At 43.3% G+C, this 22138-nt stretch overlaps 1 protein-coding gene across 1 annotated transcript; it reads left to right on the top strand.

The window, feature by feature from the left end:
* The first annotated feature begins 13177 nt into the window (after positions 1 to 13177).
* LOC113023550 (uncharacterized) lies at positions 13178 to 17684 on the top strand. The gene is made up of 5 exons (XM_026169635.1): positions 13178 to 13502; positions 15380 to 15673; positions 15749 to 15868; positions 16439 to 16488; positions 16729 to 17684. The coding sequence occupies exons 1-5, from the start codon at positions 13214 to 13216 to the stop codon at positions 16819 to 16821; spliced, it is 846 nt and encodes a 281-aa protein (XP_026025420.1). The 5' UTR covers positions 13178 to 13213; the 3' UTR covers positions 16822 to 17684.
* Positions 17685 to 22138: the final 4454 nt, after the last annotated feature.

Here is a 22138-nt window from a genome sequence, read left to right on the forward strand (position 1 = left end):
GCCGCGAGGTGAAGAAAACACGAGTCATCATGGGGAACTTTGTAAAAGAACCAGAGGATCTCAGTGGCGCTGTGATGGTGGATGTTACTGTGCTGAGAGTCTGCTGCACTCTGTGAGTTTGAACCATGACTTCAGACAGAATAGAAACACGTGAAAAATGACCTCATAATTTAATTTGCTCTTTATTTCATATTTTAATATATTTTACTTTTGTATTTTCCTACATTTACATCACAGCTGATCTCTGACCGCGTTTGTTCCCCTGCTTCACTTTGCACAGTGTGTGTGTGTGTGTGTGTGTGTGTTCTCGCCGGTCATTGTTCAGTTTCCTGTTGGACTCCTGATCTGTTTCACATTAAAGGTCGTATTTCTCAGGCTCCTGCGATTCACTGCTTTTATTCTGGATTTCTGTTTGTCAGATTATTGATAATCGTAAAGATGGAAACACAGCAGTGCTTTAACTGTGAGCAGAGCTGATGCAAACTGGATGATGGAAACAAGGAGCAACTTCATAAAAAAGATTTTATTTCCTCTCCTAAAGGAGATAACAAAGGAAGCACCTTTCCTTTGTTCCTTACTTCCTTCCTTTCCTAAGTGATCCAGCTCGTTTACTGCTGTGCTGATGCTTCAGAAACTCACGTCAGTCTTTGGAAGTGAACAGATTCTGTCACCGATCAGGAACTGAGACATTTGTAAGATCAGTTTGTGGGTCAGAGGCAGGACAGAGGACACGAGGAAGCACACAACAGAATTGAGGAAAGGTCAGAGGGAAGAGAAAAAAGAGCAAATTTCCTCTTCTGTTTTTACACTGTGGAAGCAAACGTGCCATTTTTAACAGCAGCTGTAAACAAAGATGGCAGCTGCTGCTCCAATAGAACCAGCCTGAGAAACTGGTTTAAAGAACAAACAAGGACATCCTGACTGGTTTCCTGCACGTGACAAACAGCTTTGCTGCTGATGTTCAGCCTCAGTAAGATTAATAAACGTCTCCGTGCTGACTGAAAGCTTCATCAGGCCTCAGTGCTCGACTACAAGCACTCGCTGTGGTCTCATCGATACAAATGATCCAAATAAAAGCGTCCACAGAGCTCTGTTTATTTCAAATGATAAATAAATATTGTTCATGATGCCTGTGATTATAAACATGTCCGAGTCGTGTCACCACGTCAGCGTGACGAAGCACAAAATATATTTGAAGTCATTTATTCTGAACAAATGCAGTTTGTGGTGGGGCGTGGTCTGCGGCTCCGTGCAGGGAGGGCAGACGCACCTGCACAGCATCCTTAATCACGCCCGCCTAGTTAAAAACACGGGGACTCAGGGGTTTGGGTGTGTTGTGGTGAGATGTACATAAAGATGGCTCTGAATGATACGCCGTGGTCCCGCCGTGCCTTATTCTCGCCACACAGTTTAAAAACTGTTTCAATTAATTCTCGAGTCCATCAACAGCTGCAGTGACAAATGTTCCTGTTTAAATATAAAATTCACATTAACACACACACACACACACACACACTGCTCAGGGTCACTCAGCTGAAATCAAACCATCCAAATTACAAAATAAACAAAGAAGAATTCATTTTGAAATAGTTGATAAAATACACACAAATACACACAAATACCAGCAATAACCAGGAAAACCAGTTGACATCCTCTGAGGCCTGCATGGTCCTGCAGCCTGCCTGCAGCCTGCACACAGACTTCAGTAAATGCGTTGCTGGACGACTCGTCCGTCTGAAACACAAACACATGTTGACCTCACAGATACAAAAGCACTGGCTTATGTAAAAAGCGTGGCCCTCGTCTTTGGCCTGGCTGATCATTTTTCTCTGGGACAAAGTAGCTGCTGACGATGGAAGAGAGCAGCAAACAGGATGTGACAGGATGTGTCTGCTCTGGGAACAATGAATTAGCTGTACATGCAACAGTGGCACTGGCAGAGTACCTGCAGCAGAAGCTGCAGCAGCATGCCTGCAGAGCTAAACCACATCATGTTTCCTCTTCTGTCAAATGTGGAACGAATGTGCCTCTAACAGAAGCTGCTGTCTGGCTACTCGGTCCGGTCTGGTGTGCCACAGCTCTGCAGAGCCACTGAAGACATCATCAGCTCTGCTTTCATTTCTGCAGCCACGACCACAGCGCACAGCGTTTGTCACGCAGTCTCTGGCTTTCGACCTTTCCACCTGTGGGACGCTGCTCACACTAGATGGAACAGTTCGCACACGTGCAGACCACACAGGTTCACGGCTGTGGAAAAAACACACCTCCAGTCTTTTTGGAAAGTTGTTGAATTAAAGACGATGTTTGAGGCAGGAGCATCATTGCTCCTCCAGCACAGAGCAGTTTGATGCATCAGCCCACACAGTGTTATAAATATGGACTGTGCTTATTAGAGAAGCGTGCAGCGGTCAGGGCTAAACTCCCACTCAGACCCACCTGTACAACTTTCTATCTGAGCACACGTCCTCCAGTTTTCTGAGAACAGAAACATGATCTGTTTGTTAGAAATCAGTTATTGAAACAGGATGCAGATCAGAGATCTACAGAAATGTTTCGGCCTTTCCAAAAAGCTTTAAATCTACTTCAGATTCTAACGCGGAAACTTGCTTCTTCCGACCACATGAAGACCTGTGACAGTGAGAAACCCTCTGTGAGGCGTCTGGCTCAGTTTCCTCTGTAGTGTTTCAGACTGAGAGCGAGCAGACCTGAGATTATGAAACAGTTCATGCTCCTCATCTTAGTGCACTGACCTTAAGTTCAGTTATTAATGCAGGTTTTTAAAGTGTCTGTTGTTCCTCTGTGCAGACTTCAGCTGGTGTTTGACTTGGACGTGACATTGAAACTATAAATTATGCAAATTCATTGGAAAAGCACCAGCTGCTCTTCATAACGGCTGAAACAGTCAATAAAAGAAGAGGAACTGATGGGTCCTTACATCCTGCTGAAGATCAGTGAGCACACTCTTCATCAGCTTTTATTTTTTGGACCAAAACATCGAACATGTGACGCACAAAAAACAAAGGAACGCAAAACAAACAACATGATGTCATTTTAGTCACTGTTGCACTGAGTCAGGCCTCCATCAACACTAATGCAATATATTAATGCACTTTTAAATGGAATAAACTGAGCTCAGGCACAGGGAGGCTGTGAGTGTTTGGTGTGAATAAGTCCAGACTTGTAAAACATTTCTTCACATTTCACTGACACACAGAGGAACTCTGCTTCTCTTCCCTCTGAATTCATCGTCTCATTTTTCTGTTAATCTGCACAGAAGCAGTGAAACAAACAGACACAAATATTTAAACTTGGTGTTTATAGGAGAGTTTTTGGGGAGATTTGTTTTGCAGAAGCTCGCTGTGGAAAAAACAGGACATGGAAGAAAGATCAGCATGTCCTGATGTTTTAAACAAGAAAAGGAGGAAACTGAGATTCTGGTTCCTCCCAGTCTCCTGAGAAACAGCAGCAGGGACAGTTTCATACATTTCATACTTTTGTGCATATTTGAGGATGAAAAGCTTCCAGCTCTCTCTCTCTTTGTGAGAATCAGATTACATTTACTGGCTGAGAAACACATTCAAACATTTAAGTTATAATAATGGATTGGATTTATATAGCGTTTTTCAAGGCACCCAAAGCGCTTTACAATGCCACTATTCATTCACTCTCACATTCACACACTGGTGGAGGCAGCTACAGTTGTAGCCACAGCTGCCCTGGGGCAGACTGACAGAAGCCAGGCTGCCATATCGCACCATCGGCCCCTCTGGCCAACACCTATAATCGTATAGGAGTCAGTGTAACTTACAGGTTTGGAGGAAGTTTGGTATATTTTTGTATCTCAGTAGACGTTTAGTGTCTGCTGGAAAAATGCTCTCATTCATCCTCAGGTTACACCAATGCTTACAAAAAATTCCCCAATGCCGTCGTCTCATTGCAGCTGTCTCACGTCACCTGATCTCATCAGATTTCACTGAGAACAATACTTTTTGTATTTAAGCCCGATGTGTCTGCAGGGTCACAGCGAGCAGACGAAAAGACCAAAACACGAAACCTGTTCATTCATTCATCGTTTCCACCTCCACGTGTGAAGGTTTCAGATAAATGTTTGGAGGATTTTTGAGTTTAAACACTGAAGCTGTCAAAGGGCAGCTGCAGGTAGAAGATGGTGTGGATGTAGTGATGGAGAACAGAGGTAACTGGTGAGGGCGGAGCTGGGTTTGTGAAACAGGGCCTGAAGTTAAAACTGGTCAGAGCTGAATAAACTCCTCAGCTGAAGGTGACCTGAGAACACGATAAAGCGTATTTACACACGTCGTTAGTGAAATACTGCAGAGGGGGAAGCATAAAACACACGCGCGACAGATGGTTAACAAGGTGAAGCCACGCCCCCTACACAGACAAAGGCAGACAGGTGCTTTCATCCTGACACCTTCATGTGAACTGTGTCAAAGAGGAAGAAGGATCCACTGTTAGCGTGTTCACATCCAACCCTGCACTCAGTTCCTGTCCTCGTTATCTCGGGGCTCTTGTTTGCACACTTTGTCTGTTTTCATGTTTCACAAAGAAGATAAACGAGCTGAAGTCAAGATAATAACACGACTTTAGCTCTGACTGCATCAGACTGAGCGGCGACAGCTGCTGTTGTTCGTGGTGATGAAGTCAAACCATAAAAAGAACAAAGACTCCCACAGAGAGTGACGACTCCACCTGATGCATGTGGATGAGTCTGTGTGGTTGTGACAACATTAAGCTTGTTGTCAGAGCAGCCTGATCTCACAGAGCTGTGGGGGTTTCACAGCAGGCTGCTGCTCTCTCATTTGCATAAAGTTTGCATAAACCAAATGTGTCCCGCCTGCTTTGGCTGAAAGGTTGAAGTCTGATTACTGAACACAGCTGCTGCCCAGAGCTGAAACATGAAGCCAACAACAAGACACAAAGACTGCATGCCATCGTTTATATACAGTCTCAGTGTCACAGACAAAGGGCCGGACATTTGGAAGCTCATTGGACTGGAAGCTGTAGCTCCTCCTCTTTTACATGGAGATGGAAAAGCACCTGGAGAGGGCGTGGAACCATCTCAGGCCACAAAGATCAAAACTCCCTGCCTGTGGGGGATGGGACTCACCTCTTTAACAGGTGTGATTCATCCAGGATGAGTCTCCAGCATCGACCGCAGACACACCCACCCCCACATCACACCTCCTCCACATGGTCCCTGCTCCCCAACCACAGCATCCAGCACACATGTCACGGTCCTGCGTTGGTGACCCAGTGTTTGGATTTTGCATCATTATTATTATTGATCTGATCTGTTTTGTATTCTTGCTCTTCGGTTCTTCAGTCTGTGATTTTTAGCTCTGAGGTTTAGTTCTGTCTTCATGTTTATTTTCTTGTCCACAGCCGGTCGTGTCTCATGTCGCAGTTTGTTACTCCTGTCTCTGTTCCCTTTGTTCAGTATCAATCGGTGCCTCTGTCGTGTGTTTCCTGTTTTACTTTGACAGTCTGTTTCCTGTGTGCGGTGCGGCTGGTTTTGCTTCCCCTTGTCTTGTTAGCTCTAATTACCACCTGTTCCCCATCCTCTCGTTATGCTGTCTGTGTGTTTAAGTCCTGTGTTTCTCTCTGTCAGCGTTGTGCTGTCATCACTGCTGCGTTATGATCGGTTTCCAGTTCGCTGCTCATTGTTTAGCTTCCCCAGTCCAACTCCAGGCCTCGAGGGCCGGTGTCCTGCAGGTTTTAGATCTCACCCTGGGTCAGCACACCTGAATCACATGACTTCATTACCAGACCTTTGGAGAACTTCAAGACATGCTGAGGAGGTAATTTAGACATTTAAATCAGTTGTGTTGGATCAAGGACACATCTAAACCTGCAGGACACCGGCCCTCGAGGCCTGGAGTTGGAGTTTCTTGTTTTGTTTCCTTGTATTCATGCAGAGTTTCTCCAACAATAAAAGCTGCACTTTAAGTTTAACTTCCTGTTTCTGAGTCCTGCATTTTGGGTCCTTCATCCTGCCTGACCAAGCAGCTTTCCCACTCGTGGGACTGATAGACGTTTATCTTATCTTATAAACTGACAGCAGCTGTTAGAGCAGGATGCAATGCAGACAGGTGAGTCAGACGGGTGAAGGGAGATTCCAGAGGCTGGGATATATAAAAAAAAAAAAGAAGTGAGTAAGACTGAATCAGTACATGAGTTGAAAGATCATCATCACCAAACTGATTTATTTCAGTGGTTTTAACTCACACCTTTAATTTCACACTTTTGTCCACAGTTCAAACTCCTCATCACTGCCTCTGTGACGCAGTGGGACCTCCAGGCCTCGAGGGCCGGTGTCCTGCAGATCTCACCCTGGGTCAACACACCTGAGTCACATGATTAGTTCATCACCAGGCCTCTGGAGAACTTCACGACATGTTGAGGAGGACATTTGAATAAGCTGTGTTGGATCAAGGACACATCTGCAGGACACCGGCCCTCCGACCCTGCTCTATGAACTCACAGTGCGCCCCCTTGTGTTCAGTGAGAGAAGGCCAGCTGGTGCAGAAAGTGTTCACAAACTTGGTCTTAATTTACTTTATTATTACATTTTTACTATTTAAAACTTATGATGCTCTTCTCGACTTAGCAGTTGTGTGATGACTCTGTGAGGTCTGTTTGGAGGTGATGTGAAGAAATGAGCAGGTGTGTCACAGCTGGATTAAATGTGGTCTGTAAGTGAAGCACAGGCCTGACTCACAGCCTCCAACAGACACAGAAGCCACAGAACACGATGAAGCTGGTTATGATTATGCAACCATGTCAGCAGCTGTGAAACATGATCATTTACATCAAACCTGCTTTCAACCATTTAACATTTCCTCAAACACATCATCGACTGAGGGTTTGGCTGTTTCTTATGAATATTAAAGAGTTCATTAACATTAAATGATGAGATTTATTTTAGTTTTTTATATTTAGAGGTTTGTTCAGCATAATTAATCAAAGCATCAGTCTGTTGTTCCTGAGGCCTCACAGAGGAGCACAGAGGCAGCAAACTGCAGTCTTTCTGTGTTTCAGTGTAAAATCAAATGTTCATGTGCTAAAGATAAAAATAATAATAATTAAAAATAACTTTTAGATGCGACAGGTCATTTTTCTCCGAGTGGAGGTCAGAGGTCACTAAAGGAGGACTGAACGTGTCATTTGAACCTCCCTGAGGTCACAGTTTGGCTTCAGTTGATTCTTAGCAAAGTGAAAGTGAGTGTTGGAGCATCTATAACTTCATATATGAAACAGTTCTGTGGCTGCTGTGGTGAACTCGTGCTGTGCACATCAAACTGAACTGAGCTCAATCTTCTTGAGGCTTCTGCAGGCTGGGTCTGTACCAACGTCACGAGTCAGAGAGTAATCAGAGTAAAGTATAATACTCAAGGAATAATTATATGGTCGTATAAAGTTTTCTTTATTTGAGTTCAGAAAGATGACACAGTCTCAGCTTTAATTTAAAAATGCCGAAGAATTTAAATGTTTTTAAATATTAATGTAATGATGAGTTTTTGTTGACGTCCTCTGCAGGACTTTGCAGTGAACACAGGGGGCGCCTGTGAGCCCAGTGATGAGCTCTCTGTGCTCAGGCTTCAGCTTCACATGTTTGAACTGTGGACAAAGGTGTGAAAACAAAGTGATGAAGTTTAAACCATGAGAATAAATCTCAGTGATGGTTTCACTGTGAGGGTCGTCCTGGCCTGCAGTCAGGACCTGAAATTAAACTCAAACGTTTGTTTTGCTGCTCTCCTGTCGTGTGACCTCGCAGGTCAAACCCAGAGTTAGTTTAACGAGTTCATAACCAGCTTCGTGTGAGCGTTTATCTCCGACGTGAATCCAGATAACGTGCAGGTCTCAGAGCTAGCACAGCGCCACCTGCCCACTGACTCCGCCCCTCACAGAGTTCCTCATATTTTTGTTCTTTACGGTTTGGTCCCGTTTCTGTTTGCACATTTACAGTTTTCCTCCTGCTCTCTGTCTGTTAGTGGAGCTGTGGGCTCATTCTTCAGGCCCTTGCGTGCTCGACACGAGTGTAAATATGATGCTAACGATGTTCTGTGAGCTGACACAGGAACAGGAGCTGAGCAGCATCTGCAGACATTTATATCACAAACACCTCCAAGTACAGCAGCTTTCATTCTGAAGGAGTTTGCAGTTATTCCTCCATGAATGTGTCTCTGAGTGCTGCCAGCATGTTACCCTGTTAGCGTGACAGTGATCAGTAAAAGTCTCAGGTGGTGTTTGAAGCCTCTCACAGCTCAGACACACAGAGCTGTGAGAAGCTTCTGTGGTCGTTTCTGTAGAAATGAGAGCTGAGAGCTCACGACGTCTCTGCTGCCACATGTCAGACTGTGGTCGACCCCACTGACCTGAGACTGTGGACAGTGTGCAGCGTTCCTCTGAACCCCACTGTGGAGCTGTCACAGAACAGGAAGCACACGTGGTTTCCTCAGCAGGAAACAGGTCATCATGCTGCAGCAGCAAGACGGACAATCTACTAGTAGTTACAGTAGTATTCATTGCAGTATTAATGCAGTATTCATTGCAGTATTCATTGCAGTATTAATGCAGTATTCATTGCAGTATTAATGCAGTATTAATGCAGTATTCATTGCAGTATTAATGCAGTATTCATTGCAGTATTCATTGCAGTATTAATGCAGTATTCATTGCAGTATTCATTGCAGTATTAATGCAGTATTCATTGCAGTATTAATGCAGTATTCATTGCAGTATTCATTGCAGTATTAATGCAGTATTCATTGCAGTATTAATGCAGTATTCATTGCAGTATTAATTGCAGTATTAATGCAGTATTGATTGCAGTATTGATTGCAGTATTAATGCAGTATTCATTGCAGTATTCATTGCAGTATTAATGCAGTATTCATTGCAGTATTGATTGCAGTATTAATGCAGTATTCATTGCAGTATTAATGCAGTATTCATTGCAGTATTCATTGCAGTATCCACAGCAGTGCAGCTTCTTCTGTGTGTTGAGCTGTCCGGCAGTGCTGCATGTTTGTGGGAGAGAAATGTGATGATCTGTGACGGCAGCATCAGGACCGGACGAGTTCAACGTAACTGTGACTGCATCAGACTCTCCCTGCAGTACTTACATGTACTTGTACACGAGTAAAAATAGATGGTGTGGGAGGTTTTGCACTGTGCTTGTGTTGTTCGTAGCTGTGTTGTGGACAGAGACCTCCAACAGAAGCAGGCTCGGGGAGGGGCGGGGCCACCTGCTGACACCTGATGGGGGGAAGAGAAGGAGAGCAGAGACGAGGCAACGTTAATGACATGCAACACACGGGGAGTGAAAAGAAGGCAACATAACCAAAGGAAGGCTATTTTGGCTTCTTCATGTAAAAACCCTCCACAGTAACAGGAAGTCACGATGCCTCAGATGAGCTTTATTCTCATGTTTTTAGGTAAGTTCGAGCTTCTTCGTTGTTGTTCAGGCTCCTAAAATCATTCTTCTGTGTATCAGTGACACAAACAGGTGTTTGGCTCATTCTTAGAGCGATGCAGCTTTTACCTGTGAACAAACTGTTCAGTCAGAAACGTGTTTGTTGAACAAACAGCTGACAGACCAACAGAAGCAGCTTCACTGCATCTGTCAGCAGATGTTTGGTCTGCCAGATGTGGAGGATGAAGTTTGTCTTTGGATCCTTCCAGGCTTCATAACAAGAAATCAGCTTCATGACAAAGTTTGAAGAACAGTGTGATCATAATGATCTCACAGACATCACATTATCATGATATGAAGGAAGGTTGGAGATCGGCCTGTAATTAGCTCAGACTGCTGGGTCTAGAGATGCTTTTTGAGTAAAGGTGTAACTACAGCCAGCTTGAAGGCCTGTGGTACATAGCCGATCATTAGAGATAGGTTGATCATATTTAAGATCGAAGAATTAATTAATGGCAGGACTTCTTTGAGCAGTTTTGTAGGAATGGGGTCTAAAAGACACGTTGATGTTTGGAGGAAGTAATTATTGAAGTTAACTCAGAAAGACCGCTGGTGTCACAGGCTGGGACTCTGACTCTGAGTTTATTTTTGTGTTCGTCTAATCTTAGATTTGTGATTATAGTTCATGTGTTATTCTTGTTTAGCTTCAGTTGAGCTTAAAGGCAGCCATTATTCCTCATTGTTTCCATGGTTTCTATGTTTGTCCAGTTTTAGACTTCATAGTGACCCTTCATGTTTCATAATCAGTGTTCATCGTTTTCTTAGTTGATCTCAGACTGTTGCTTTATTTTTGTAAGTTCAAGCTTCAGCCACAAATAAAGACTTGTGTTAAGTTTATTCTGTCTCCTCATCAGCGTCTAGATTTGGGTGCTCCACTCTTTCTCTACTCGCTCTGCCTCCAACAGACCGTGAGAAAAAGAGTCTAATTTAACATCAATGGTACTAAGAGTAGCTGTAGATAATATTACATCTGTGGGATGATTATTGGTAATTTTTTCTCTAATGATTAAAACTGTATTTATGAAGAAGTTCATGAAGTCATTACTAGTTAACGTTAAAGGGATGGTTGGCTCAAAAGAGCTCTGACTGTTTGTCAGCCTGGCTACAGAGCTGAAGAGAAACCTGGGGTTGTTCTTATTCTTCAATCAGTGACGAATAGTAAGATGTTCTGGCTTTGCGGAGGGCTTTCTTATAAAGCAGCAAACTATTTCTCCAGGCTAAATGATGATCCTCTAGATTTGTGACACGCCATTTCCTCTCCAGATTACGAGTCGTCTGCTTTAGGTTACGTGTTTGAGACTTTACAGGGTGGCTCTAGCTCAGGCGGTAGAGCAGGTCCTCTACTGATTGGAAGGTTGGTGGTTCGATTCCTGGCTCCCCTAGTCTGTATGCCAAATATCCTTGGGCAGGACAGTAACCCCTTTATTATTTGCAGATGACACAAATATTTTTTGTTCTAGTGGGAATCTAAAGGAGCTGCTGGATACAATTACTTCAGAAATGTGCAAAATTGAAAAATGGTTTAACAGGAACAAACTATCGCTAAATCTAAGTAAAACTAAAATAGTCTTATTTAGGAATTCCCTTAGAAATGCAAGTGCAGATTCATATAGATGGTGTGGACATTGAAAGAGTACTTGAACATAAGTTTCTTGGTCTGATTATAGTTGAAAAATTAATCTGGAAGTCACATATAAATCATATAGATAACAAAATTGGAAGAAGTGTTTCAATCTTGAGTAAAGTCAAACACATTCTCTATTGTTCCCTGATTGCACCGTATTTGAATTACTGTGCAGAGGTTTGGGGCAATACTTACAAACGTCTGCTATCATCAATCTTTATATTACAAAAAAGGGCCATAAGGATAATCCATGAAACTGGTTACAGAGATCATACAAATCCACTATTCTTAAAATCAAAAATTCTAAAATTCACAGATCTGGTTCATTTTCTCACTGCATAAATTATGTATAAAGCAATAAATAACCTGCTTCCTGACAATATTCTAAAAATGTTTTCTAAAAGAGAACGGGGATACAATTTGAGGGGGGAATTACATTTAAAACATCCTCGTATCCGTACAACATTAAAAGGTTTTTGCATCTCTGTGTGTGGAGTGAAGCGAAGACTGGAGTGAAGTGAAGACTAAGTAAAGATATGAAGCAAAGTCCAAGCATGGCGCAGTTTAAACAGCAGTTTAAGGATATGGTTTTTGCAGGGTACAAGGACGAGGTAGAAATTTGACAGGGTGTCCTTGTCCAATATTTTCACGTGTGTGTGGGTGCACGTGTATTTTGGGTGTATATATCTGTAGGTTGTGTATCCTTTGAGGTGTAACTGGGGTTAGTGAAAATGTGTATATGTGCGTATGTGTATTTACATATGTATAACATATATGTATATATATATAAAAAAATGAATAATAAAAAAAACACATGGCATATAATGTAATTGTAAGGAGGATTTCTGTATTCTGTTGATTACTAGATAGTGGAAAAGGGGGTGGGATTAAATAAGCTTATGCTTCTTCCTGCTCCTTTTTGAACATGAAAGTTATTTGTAGTTGCTCATTTTCCTTTTGTTTTGCTTTGTTTGTTTGTCTCTTTTAATTCTATGTTGTTGTACTTTTTCAATATGTTCAAAATAAAGATTCAATCAATCAATCAATCAATCAATCAATCAATCAATCAATCAATCAATCAATCAATCAATCAGTCAACCCCAAATCCTTCCTTTGCTGTTGTTTGTAGTTTAGTTCAGCAGTTAAAGTCTCGCTTGTTGTTCACCACCTGCCTCCATCGTCTGCTGTTGGGTCCACACTCTCTCTTCTCCAAACCGTCGGCTCCACAGACGTGACCACAGCTCACAGTCATCATCGTTTTTTACTGTGAACGTCCTCGAGCTGGTTGTTCACAGATGTTAGTTTGATTTGACGTTAGATAACTTCTGTTTTCTTCAAGTCTATTTTTTCTTTCTACTTACGATTTGTCCATTGTTTTGTTTCACTATTGTAAACCTCAGATATCAAACTTACTGCACATGTTTGGCCGTCGATCCTTTCAAACAGGTTTTTCTTTCTTCGTGCTTTAATTTGAAACTTGGACTAAATGTTGAAGAAACTCTGAGGTTTGTTGAATAAAATCATGTTGAATCTCTGTTGTATTAAACTGAGATATTTCACTGTTTCATGAGATCATTTTGTGTTTGATGGCAGCAGATCTCAGGTCAGTGACATGATCGGGTACAAAGAGTCTTCGAGAGGCCGAGTTTCTCAGAAACAAACAAGTTGATCAGTCTGCACGTCTGCAGAGGAAGCATGACCCCGTCCAGCGTTTACAGACGTGTTGCTGCCATCAGATTAAAAATGAGCTCTCTCAGTTTAAACATGTGAAATGTTTTCTATCTTCTATTGTGAATAAAATGTGGCTTCATGACATTTGAACATTATTCGACACCAACGACCTTTTTGCAGCTGTAAATGTTTAGTTTGTCACAACCAGATCAAAAAGTAAGAAGTTGTTGTGATTGGTGTAAAATGTGTGAGGCTGAGTTCCTCCTGTCACTGATGCAGCTCACATGTATCAGCTTCACCCTCCTCGTGCTTCATGTTGCCTGGAGTTAATCTTCACTTACTTTCTGTGGCTCTTTGTAAGATCTCTGATCACTTTCATTAAAGTTCTCACTGACTGTTGGATCTCTTCATATTTTACAGTGATGAGATTTTCTGCTTCTGAGGAAGTGAAGAAGAACCTGACGGGCACTGTGGGAGGAAACATCACTCTACCTGACTCTGTGCTGGGGGAAGGATTTCTGTTATATGAAAGAAAGATTATTGCTCTGGTGAATAATGGAGAAATTAAAGTCTACAAGAACAGACTTCAGTGGGACAGAAACTCTGGACTCTTTACACTCAGAGAGCTGCAGAGGAACGACTCAGGGATTTATACTGTCGACTCTAAAACAGGAAAAGGTTTCACATCATCATATAAGCTCACAGTGTACGGTAAGTCTCACATTTACTCTGGTATGTTTTTGTGCAACATCCCAGCTCCATATGTGACCTCAGTCTGTATGTTCCTCATTAGTTTGGTCATATCATCACTTCAGAATAAAAACAGCTTTTTGTTCTTATAATCCCACAAATGTCTGGTGTGAAAGGAATAATCAGCTTTGACTTCAGTGTTTTCACCAACATTACTGATGTGTACAAAGTGAATGAAAGAACAGGACAAAGCAGAAACTTTAAACACTGTTCTTAGAAAATCCTGCAGAACAACTGAAATTAACACGTTTTTATTTAACAGCTTTTTTAAACCAAAACACAAAACTTCCTGTTTACTTGAACATGTTTCCCATTTCATGGTCACGTGAATCCACAGAGAAGTAACACAAAGCCTCATTGGCCATGTTCCCACTAGTGCCTAACTATCGCCCAATCACAGCTCAGCACAGCACCCTGTGAGTTTCTAAGGTATTGAACTTCTTTATGAAGCATTAACAGTTACTTCTTACAGTCAAACATGTATATGTGAACAGCCCAGCTGCCACCTGTCAGTCTTGTGTGGCCTACAGTGTTACACTGCCTAACAAGCAGAACAGACACTTTTATTTTGACGGGTTTGTTGTTGATGGTGACTTCCTGTGGCTGCTGCTGTGAGAGGAACACATTACAAAACACGAGCTGTGGTTTCCACTCATGAAGCAACACATTGTGCTGTAATGTTTGTGTCTGACTACAAAGCTGCTGTCTGTGTCGTAGAAACCAACGACAGTCATGTAGTTACGGGAACCCACACACAGAATCATGTCTTTGTGTTTCCTGCTGTGAGTCTGTGGAACAGGAAACCTTAAACATGTCCAAATAAATGGATCAGACTGATGGAGCTCAGCACTGAAGCTGAAGATGCTGCTGCTCAATGACCTGCCTGAGCTGAAGGAAACCACGCTGGCATCTTTAGATCCTCACAAACTCCCAACATCCTGTTTCATAAACCTGTGAAAACTATCAACCTCCTTAAGTCTGACTCAGGCTGTTTGTCCTCAGCAGCTCCTGAAGTTTCATATCAGTGATGGTGTCGTTCAGCTTCATCGTACAGCTGAGACTTCTTCATGAAAGTGATTTGTCAGAAACATCAAAGTCACCTTTACAGCTCCATCACTTTGAGATGAGCTCAAACAAACATGCTGAGCTGTAGCTGCATGTTTGTTTGCAGTTCAGTCACTTCCTGAGAAAAATGCACGACTTCATATCTGTGCAGAGACGTGAAGGTTGAATTAAACATTTATAGCCTGGATTTTAAATCCTGATTTATAATAACATTATAAATAATTACTACTTCTTTGGTGATGCTCTGATGGCTCCTCCAGTTCAATAGATTCCCTGTCCTGTGTCTTCTTCACATGAAATTTGGATTTTTATCATCTTTTCACATCAGAATCAAAGTGAAACTAGACGAATGTGGACAAAGCATCATGGATGAGCTGTGGTGCACAGCAGGAGCCTCAGGAGTTTAACCTGTTTAAAGCTTTTTGTTGTTGTTAACGGGCTTTTTTCTTCCTTTCATGAGGATTTGAATCAGAGCGTTGGTTTCTTCTGTGTCCTCTTCAGCACCTTCTGCTGATAGTGATGCTAGTTTGACAGGAAACCTGAGAAATCCCTCAAACCTTTATGATGAGATTCAAATGGATATAATGGAGGTTTGGCAGTCTGCTGTCTCTGCTGTGTTTGAGATGAGCAGTTTCAAATTAATGTTCACTGACTGCATTAAAGCAGCAATAACCAGAGCTCTGCTGTCCTGATGATGTTCACTAACAAAAAGCTGAAAGTTAAAAACATTTTTCTGATGTTTATTTTTATTCTCCATCACTTTTCTCCTCCAGACTCTGTACCGACTCCTGCAGTGAAGAAAGTGAGTGTGAGCTCTGAGAGCTGCTCCTTACTGTGTCGGGTGGACAGAGAGACCACACTGCTGTGGTTCAAAGACGAGCAGATGCTGAACCAGAGCAGCTCTGCGCTCTCTCTGCCTCTCACTGTGCACAAACAGGACTTCAGCTCCTCTTACAGATGTGTGGCTGCAAACCCTGCAGAGGAGAAAACTCTTCCTGTCCATGTGAGAACCACCTGTGGAGACACAGACGACAACGACACCAACAGCTCGACTGAACCAAGAAACTGTGAGATTATTTCCAACTGTGATTTTAAACATGTTGTTCACTGTGTTTGCTGACATCTGATTTCCTGTTTGACAGATAACATCCTCATTATAATCTTCTGTGTCCTGAGTGCTACCCTCATCATCATCGTCATCATCATGAAGAGGAAGCATCCTGTCCAAGACAAGTTTAAACTCCTACAAGCTGCAGGCAGAGGTTTGTGTCCTTGAATATTTCTTTTCATATTTGTAATCTTGTTCTGAGACGTGAAGATCAAAGTGTAAAACATGTTTATGGAGGAAGTGCAGCAACAACCCCCCCATGACCAAACCACCAAACCAAAGCGGTCCTCCATCACAGAAACAGCTGTGAGCAGACACATGACAGATTATTAGTTACTACAAATGTAAGAAGTAATCCGAGTATTTTCACTGGACCGACTCAGGTCCACCTGGTTCTGACAGACGCAACAACTGAGCCAAAAATCCTTTGAAGCTGAAAGTGTGAAAGTGCTGCAGGTGAGAGTCACCTGTCTGCTGCTTGGAGGTCATTTCCTGTCACATGTTCCAGCTGATCCAGCTGTGATGAGCCGGCTGTCTTTAAACAAGCTGCAACAAGAGACACACACAGCTGTTTTCTACATTTACTCAGCTCCAACATTCACCAACTGTAACTGATTACAGCAGTAACTAGTTACTCGTGACGCTGCAGAGTATCATGCAGACGTGGACAGAGTAGGTGTCACATGTCTAACCTGAAGCTTCCATGAACTTTGTGTTTTCACAGCTCCTGTGGATGAAGTGCTCCTTTACACTGGCACAGCTGACAGCAGACAGGTGGGTACCTGCTCACACCGTCAGCTCAGAGTCCATGCAGCTCAGTGGAAGCTGACTACATGCAGACACACAACAAACACATGAAACACTAAAGTCAGGAGTGTGTTGGAGTCAGAGTTCTTCTGCTGGAACATGAACTTCCACACAGATCACATTCTCCCTCTGGCTGCTCTCCACCAGCAGAAGCAGCCGTCTCCATGTTTCACTGCGTTGCTTATTCCTGTGTTTCTCCTTCTCCAGGGTGGGATTTTAGCGGCGGTATCGGGAACCAGTGATGGCTCCAGTCTGACAGCAGTGTCTTACAAACTGGTGCTCGTCACACGAGAGGTGTGACTGGCTGGAACGTCCGAGGAAAGCTGGACTCTGGAAAGAAGTTTTCCTTTGGTACTGATGATTTGGATTGATTATGAATAAAGTGCATTTTTACAGTGTGAATGTGCCACAGAAGAGTTTCCATCTACGTCATCATGACCTCTGACCTGCTCCTCTGACACTGATCATAAAAGACTGTATCCAGACAATGGACAGAGGACGCAGCTGTACGTCATGTTTACCTGTCAAATCATTCAAATGATGCAACAAAGCAAAGACTTCCCTCTCTGTCACCTACCTGCTGCCTTGACTCCTCTCTCCTCGCGTCTCTTCCTCGCCTCCTCTCTTTGCATCCTCAGAGGGAGGGTCTAGGACAAGGGGAGAGGAGGTGAGGGAAGGAAACTTTGGAAGGATCTGAGGTGAACCTTCACGTCTCCTCTTCATCGTTTACCTTCGTGGACTCTGAAGGCCTCGTAGTAGGTCTGGGACTAGTAGGACCAGGTCTGTGTGTGAGGAGGAGCAGCTGGGCTTGGAAGAAAGCAGCAGAGACTGAATCACATTTGATTCTGATCAATATTCCTTCAAAGGTTTATTTGTGATGTGAGTGCATGTAGATCTCCAGGACGAGCCTTACTGCTGCTCTGAGGACTGAAAGCTTCACTGAGCTCTGATTTATTTCTCTGCTTTTAATTCACACCTTTAACTTCACACTTTTGTCCACAGTTCAAACTCCAGCAGCTCACAGAGCTCATCACTGCCTCCGTCAGCTCACAGGGCGCCCCCTTGTGGTCACTGACAAGCTGTTCACAAATTAGATTTGATGTCATTTATTCTCATCTTCCCGACTGTTGCTGCAAATACATGAAATAAATAACAGAAGCTTTGTGAGTGTTTCTCTTCCTACTCTTTGACTTCCAAACCACAAACAGGAAACATCCACACACATCCTCAGCTCCACGTGGATAAAATGACCATAGCAAAGAGCTAACGGTTCACACACTGCAGAGCTGCTTAGTGACGTTTGGAGCACAGCTGCTGTCAATGTTAATGAACATGCCCACTCATCTTAGTGATCTCAGTCAATGAAGCTCTGTGATGTTTTATTTTTTAAATACATTTTTAAATTAAATTCACTAAATCATAACAACAGTTTATTATGAAGTAAATGTAAAGAGAGAGCACATCAATGCAATGACCACACAGCACCACCAGGGGGCAGAAGCGTCTCATTTTGGTGACATTTTATTTTACAACAGAAAATGAATAAAAGCAAAGAAAAGACTGTTTAACAGATTTTATGTGAGCACATTTTAGTAAGAGATGCACAGGAACATGATTCAAAAGGCTGTGGGTTTGAATCCCAGTACAAGAAAACAGTGACTAGAACAAAACGTGCTGACGTTTGTTTAGATGGTAGGGTGCAGCTGTAGACCAGAGGAAAGGAAAGAATCTGGGTGTGTGTTTGTGTTTTAGGTTGGTTTAGCTGTTTGCCTGGGTGTGTGTAATTGTGGAGAGAGAGGAATTTATTGTCGGGGGGGGGGGGGGGGGGTCTGCCTGTCATAGAAGGAAAGAGGAAGCCACAGCTGGGGTGGACAGATGTGCACAGAATAGAGTAAAAGTAGATGCAAGTCATGAGGATACAATGTTTCAGTAAGATGTTGGTTACATGAATGTTTTTTTTCATTACTGATCATGTGCCCAGCATCCACACTGCACATGCTTATGCAACACACACACACACACACACACACACACAGACACACACACACACACACACACACACTCAAGTATGAGCACAGACTGGTACCATACAGACACCCCCACACAGGGGCGGTCCTAGCCTGTTTGGTGGGTTTAAATGTTTTTGCAGATGCCGTGACTCCGCCCCCAGCACGATGTCGCCCTGGGCATCCGCCCATGTTGCCCTTATCAAAAACCGCTACACACACACACACACACACCACTCTGGCCATGAGTTGCTGTTGTTGCCATAAAAGGGAACCCCCACGGTCTGTATGTCTGCATGTTTTAAAGCTCAGGCGGGCCCTCCCCTGAATGTGTATCTGTGTAGGACTGAGGGAGGGGCTGCCCCTCAGATCTGCTGGTTACAATTGCAGGATCTCCCTCTGCGCAGAGGTTCGGTTAAATAAAAGCATTACAAGTGTTTGTGAAGTCAGTTTCTTTTCAGCTGCGTGACAAACAGATGTAAATGGCCTGCATTTGTATAGCGCCTTAAGGACCCCAAAGCACTTTACACTACATTCAGTCATTCACACACACACACTGGCAATAGCAAGCTACATTGTAGCCACAGGGGCGCACTGACAGAGGGGAGGCTGCCGGACACTGGCGCCACCGGGCCCTCTGACCACCACCAGTAGGCAAACACGGGGTTAGTATCTTGCCCAAGGATATTTGGCATGCAGTCAGGAGGCAGCCTGGGATCGAACCACCGACCTTCTGATTAGTGGCTGACCTGCTCTGCCACCTGAGCTACAGGCACCCCGAATGTGATTTATAACAGTTGGAATGTGAGTGTGCAGGTCTGTGAAGCCCCCTCCACACCATAATGAGGGTCTGTGGGTCTGTGGGTGGGTTGCAGAGGGAATTGTGTATGGTGTGGTACATTCTTCATAACCCTGCAAGAGACAAAGAAAGAGCCGGGGAGGTGGAGGTCTGGTGCTTATTCTGGCCGCCTCGCTGTGTTTCCATGTTCTCTCTCTATGAAGCTGTCGCACAAAGTGTTTCTCTGCTGTTTCTTATTGAATCTTCAAAGGCTGATTATTACTTTGTTTACTGTTTACATTCTCACCTTCCTGTTTTCTTTCACTTCTATTATAACTGTTATTTTGGTGGTTACTTGTCTCCATCTTCTCTGATTGCCTTGCTGTATATTTGTAGCGCTGTCACGTGTGCTCCCTGTAAACACACATTTCACAGTGTTTAACCTGCACAAACGTCGCTGCCTCTCATATCTTTGGTTTGTAAACTGTGACATTAATCTGGAGGAAATGTTCTCTGACCTTCATGTTTTCACTCAGACTCAGTTTTACACTTTTTTATACGTGATTCCAAAAACCAAACATACGTCACTGAGACAGATCAGCTATTAGAGTCATAAATAGTAACACATGAACAGTTACAGCCCGACCTTCACATAATCTTTAACTGACTCTCACATCTGAAGCCAGACATCACGTCTGCATGTGTGCTGAAATGGTGAAAAACATTAGAACAAAGAAAATTGTTCAAAACATTCCCCATGAACCGGGAGAGCCTGTGCATCACATCCTGTCCTCGTCGGTGATCATATCCCATCGACTGTGCCTCCTGCCATCAGCTCATGACCTGTAACACTGACGGCGGCTGAGAGGAGTTTGGATTTAATAAAGTAGCTGAAAACAAACTCCACACTTCCTGTTCTCAGTTTTCCAGGTGAAACATGATCTGACAGGACAGGTAAAGTCTGCAGAGCAGCATGTTAGAATATCCAGTAGAAATAAGGACATTTACAGCCTGATATCTGCAGCCTTACAGAATAAACTCGGCCTCTCCCTGTCTGTGCTCAGCTGTTCATAAATAATTCAGAGTTGTTGTTTCTGTGCATTCCTCATTAGTGTGTCACTCGTGATCCGATCACACCCACAGCAACTCACTCACACACTTTTTATTCTTGACTCATTCTCAGACTGTTAAACAGCACCATCATGAATCCATCAGATTCTCCTGTGTTTTCATGATCAAGGTTTCTTTCCTGGTTTCAGATATAAGAAACTTTATAAAAATAATAGTAGAGCCTGAAATATGAGGCTGATATGTTTGCTGGTATTAACGGTTTGCTGATAAAGCTGCAGACAGTATCTGTATCAGCATTATAACAGCAAATGAACTAAAAAGTAAAAAAATAAAATAAAGAAGAGACGGAGAAACAACCTTTGTCCACCAGATGTTACCAGCTGGGCAAACAGATAATCCACAACTTGTGATATAAAACTTTTCATTTTTAAACTGCATTGTCCTTTTATGTCTGAAGGTTCTCAGTCATCCAGGTCATCGTAGTCTAAGGAGCTTGCAAAGAAAAGCGTCTGGACTTCTTTAAGTTGCTTGAAGACGTTTCACCTCTCATCCGAGAAGCTTCTTCAGTTCTAAGGTCAAATGGTGGAGAGTCCCAGATATAAACCTAGTGGGAGTTTCCCCCCACAGAGGGACAAAAGGACCCCTGATGATCCTCTAATCGCCTGAGCCAAGGTGGGAAACTGGGTGTGGGTCCCAATCAGCCAGAGTTTGGGGTGAGCTCATTGTGAAACCTGGCCCCACCTTATCATGTGAATTCCTGAGGTCAGATGGCCCAGGATGTGAGTGGGTGTTAAGGCGTCTGGGAAGGATCTCAAAACTGGATTATAGATGGCAGAGAGTTGGTGTCGTAAACCCCGCCTCTGTTCAAAGATGGTCGCTCACAGTGGACATAGATGCTTCTTTCACTCCTCTTTATACACATGTATATGTCACAATCCGGCTCATAGGAAGTGACAAACAAATGGGAGACCACACACAGGGTTTTAAAGACTGTAAGACATATTTAATGAAAATAAGGTAAAGCAACTTAAAGACAATTTAAAGGACATAACAGCCATAACTGAAACTTCCAAATAAACATAACACGTCAGAAGGAGCCAAAAGCCAGCCACCCTGGTTCAGTCAAGGTGTCTTTATATACACTGGGACTGGCCCTCTCAGGTGTGCTGCATCAATAATTGGGTCAGCTCCACCTACCTGCAAGAAACAGGTAAAAGCTAAAGCAAAACACAAGGCCAGCCCACTGGCCGTCACACAAACCATCTGTCCTCTCTGTCCAAAATGTGAACGTTGGCATCCTCAAAAGAGTGACCTTTGACCTTTAGATGCAAGACTGCTGAGTCTTGTCCTGTGGAGGTGGCTCTTCTATGTTGTGCCATGCGCTTGTGAAGTGGCTGTTTGGTCTCTCCAATGTAGAGGTCTGGGCATTCCTCGCTGCACTGTACAGCAAACACCACATTGTTAAGTTTGTGTTTTGGCGTTTTGTCTTTCGGGTGAACCAGTTTGTGTCTGAGCGTGTTGCTGGGTCTGAAATGCACTGGGATGTCATGCTTGGAGAAAACTCTCCTGAGTTCCTCTGATACACCGGCTACATAGGGGATGACAGTGTTGTTGCGTCTGTCCTTCTTATCCTCCCTCGCTGGTGTCTGGTCTTCTTTTCTGTGCCTCTTTGCTGACTTTAAGAACGCCCATTTAGGATAGCCGCACGTTTTGAGTGCTTCCTTTACATGTGTGTGTTCCTTCTTTTTCCCTTCAGGCTTAG

This window comes from Astatotilapia calliptera, chromosome 6 (genome assembly GCF_900246225.1).
Source record: "Astatotilapia calliptera chromosome 6, fAstCal1.2, whole genome shotgun sequence".
Taxonomy (NCBI): domain Eukaryota; kingdom Metazoa; phylum Chordata; class Actinopteri; order Cichliformes; family Cichlidae; genus Astatotilapia; species Astatotilapia calliptera.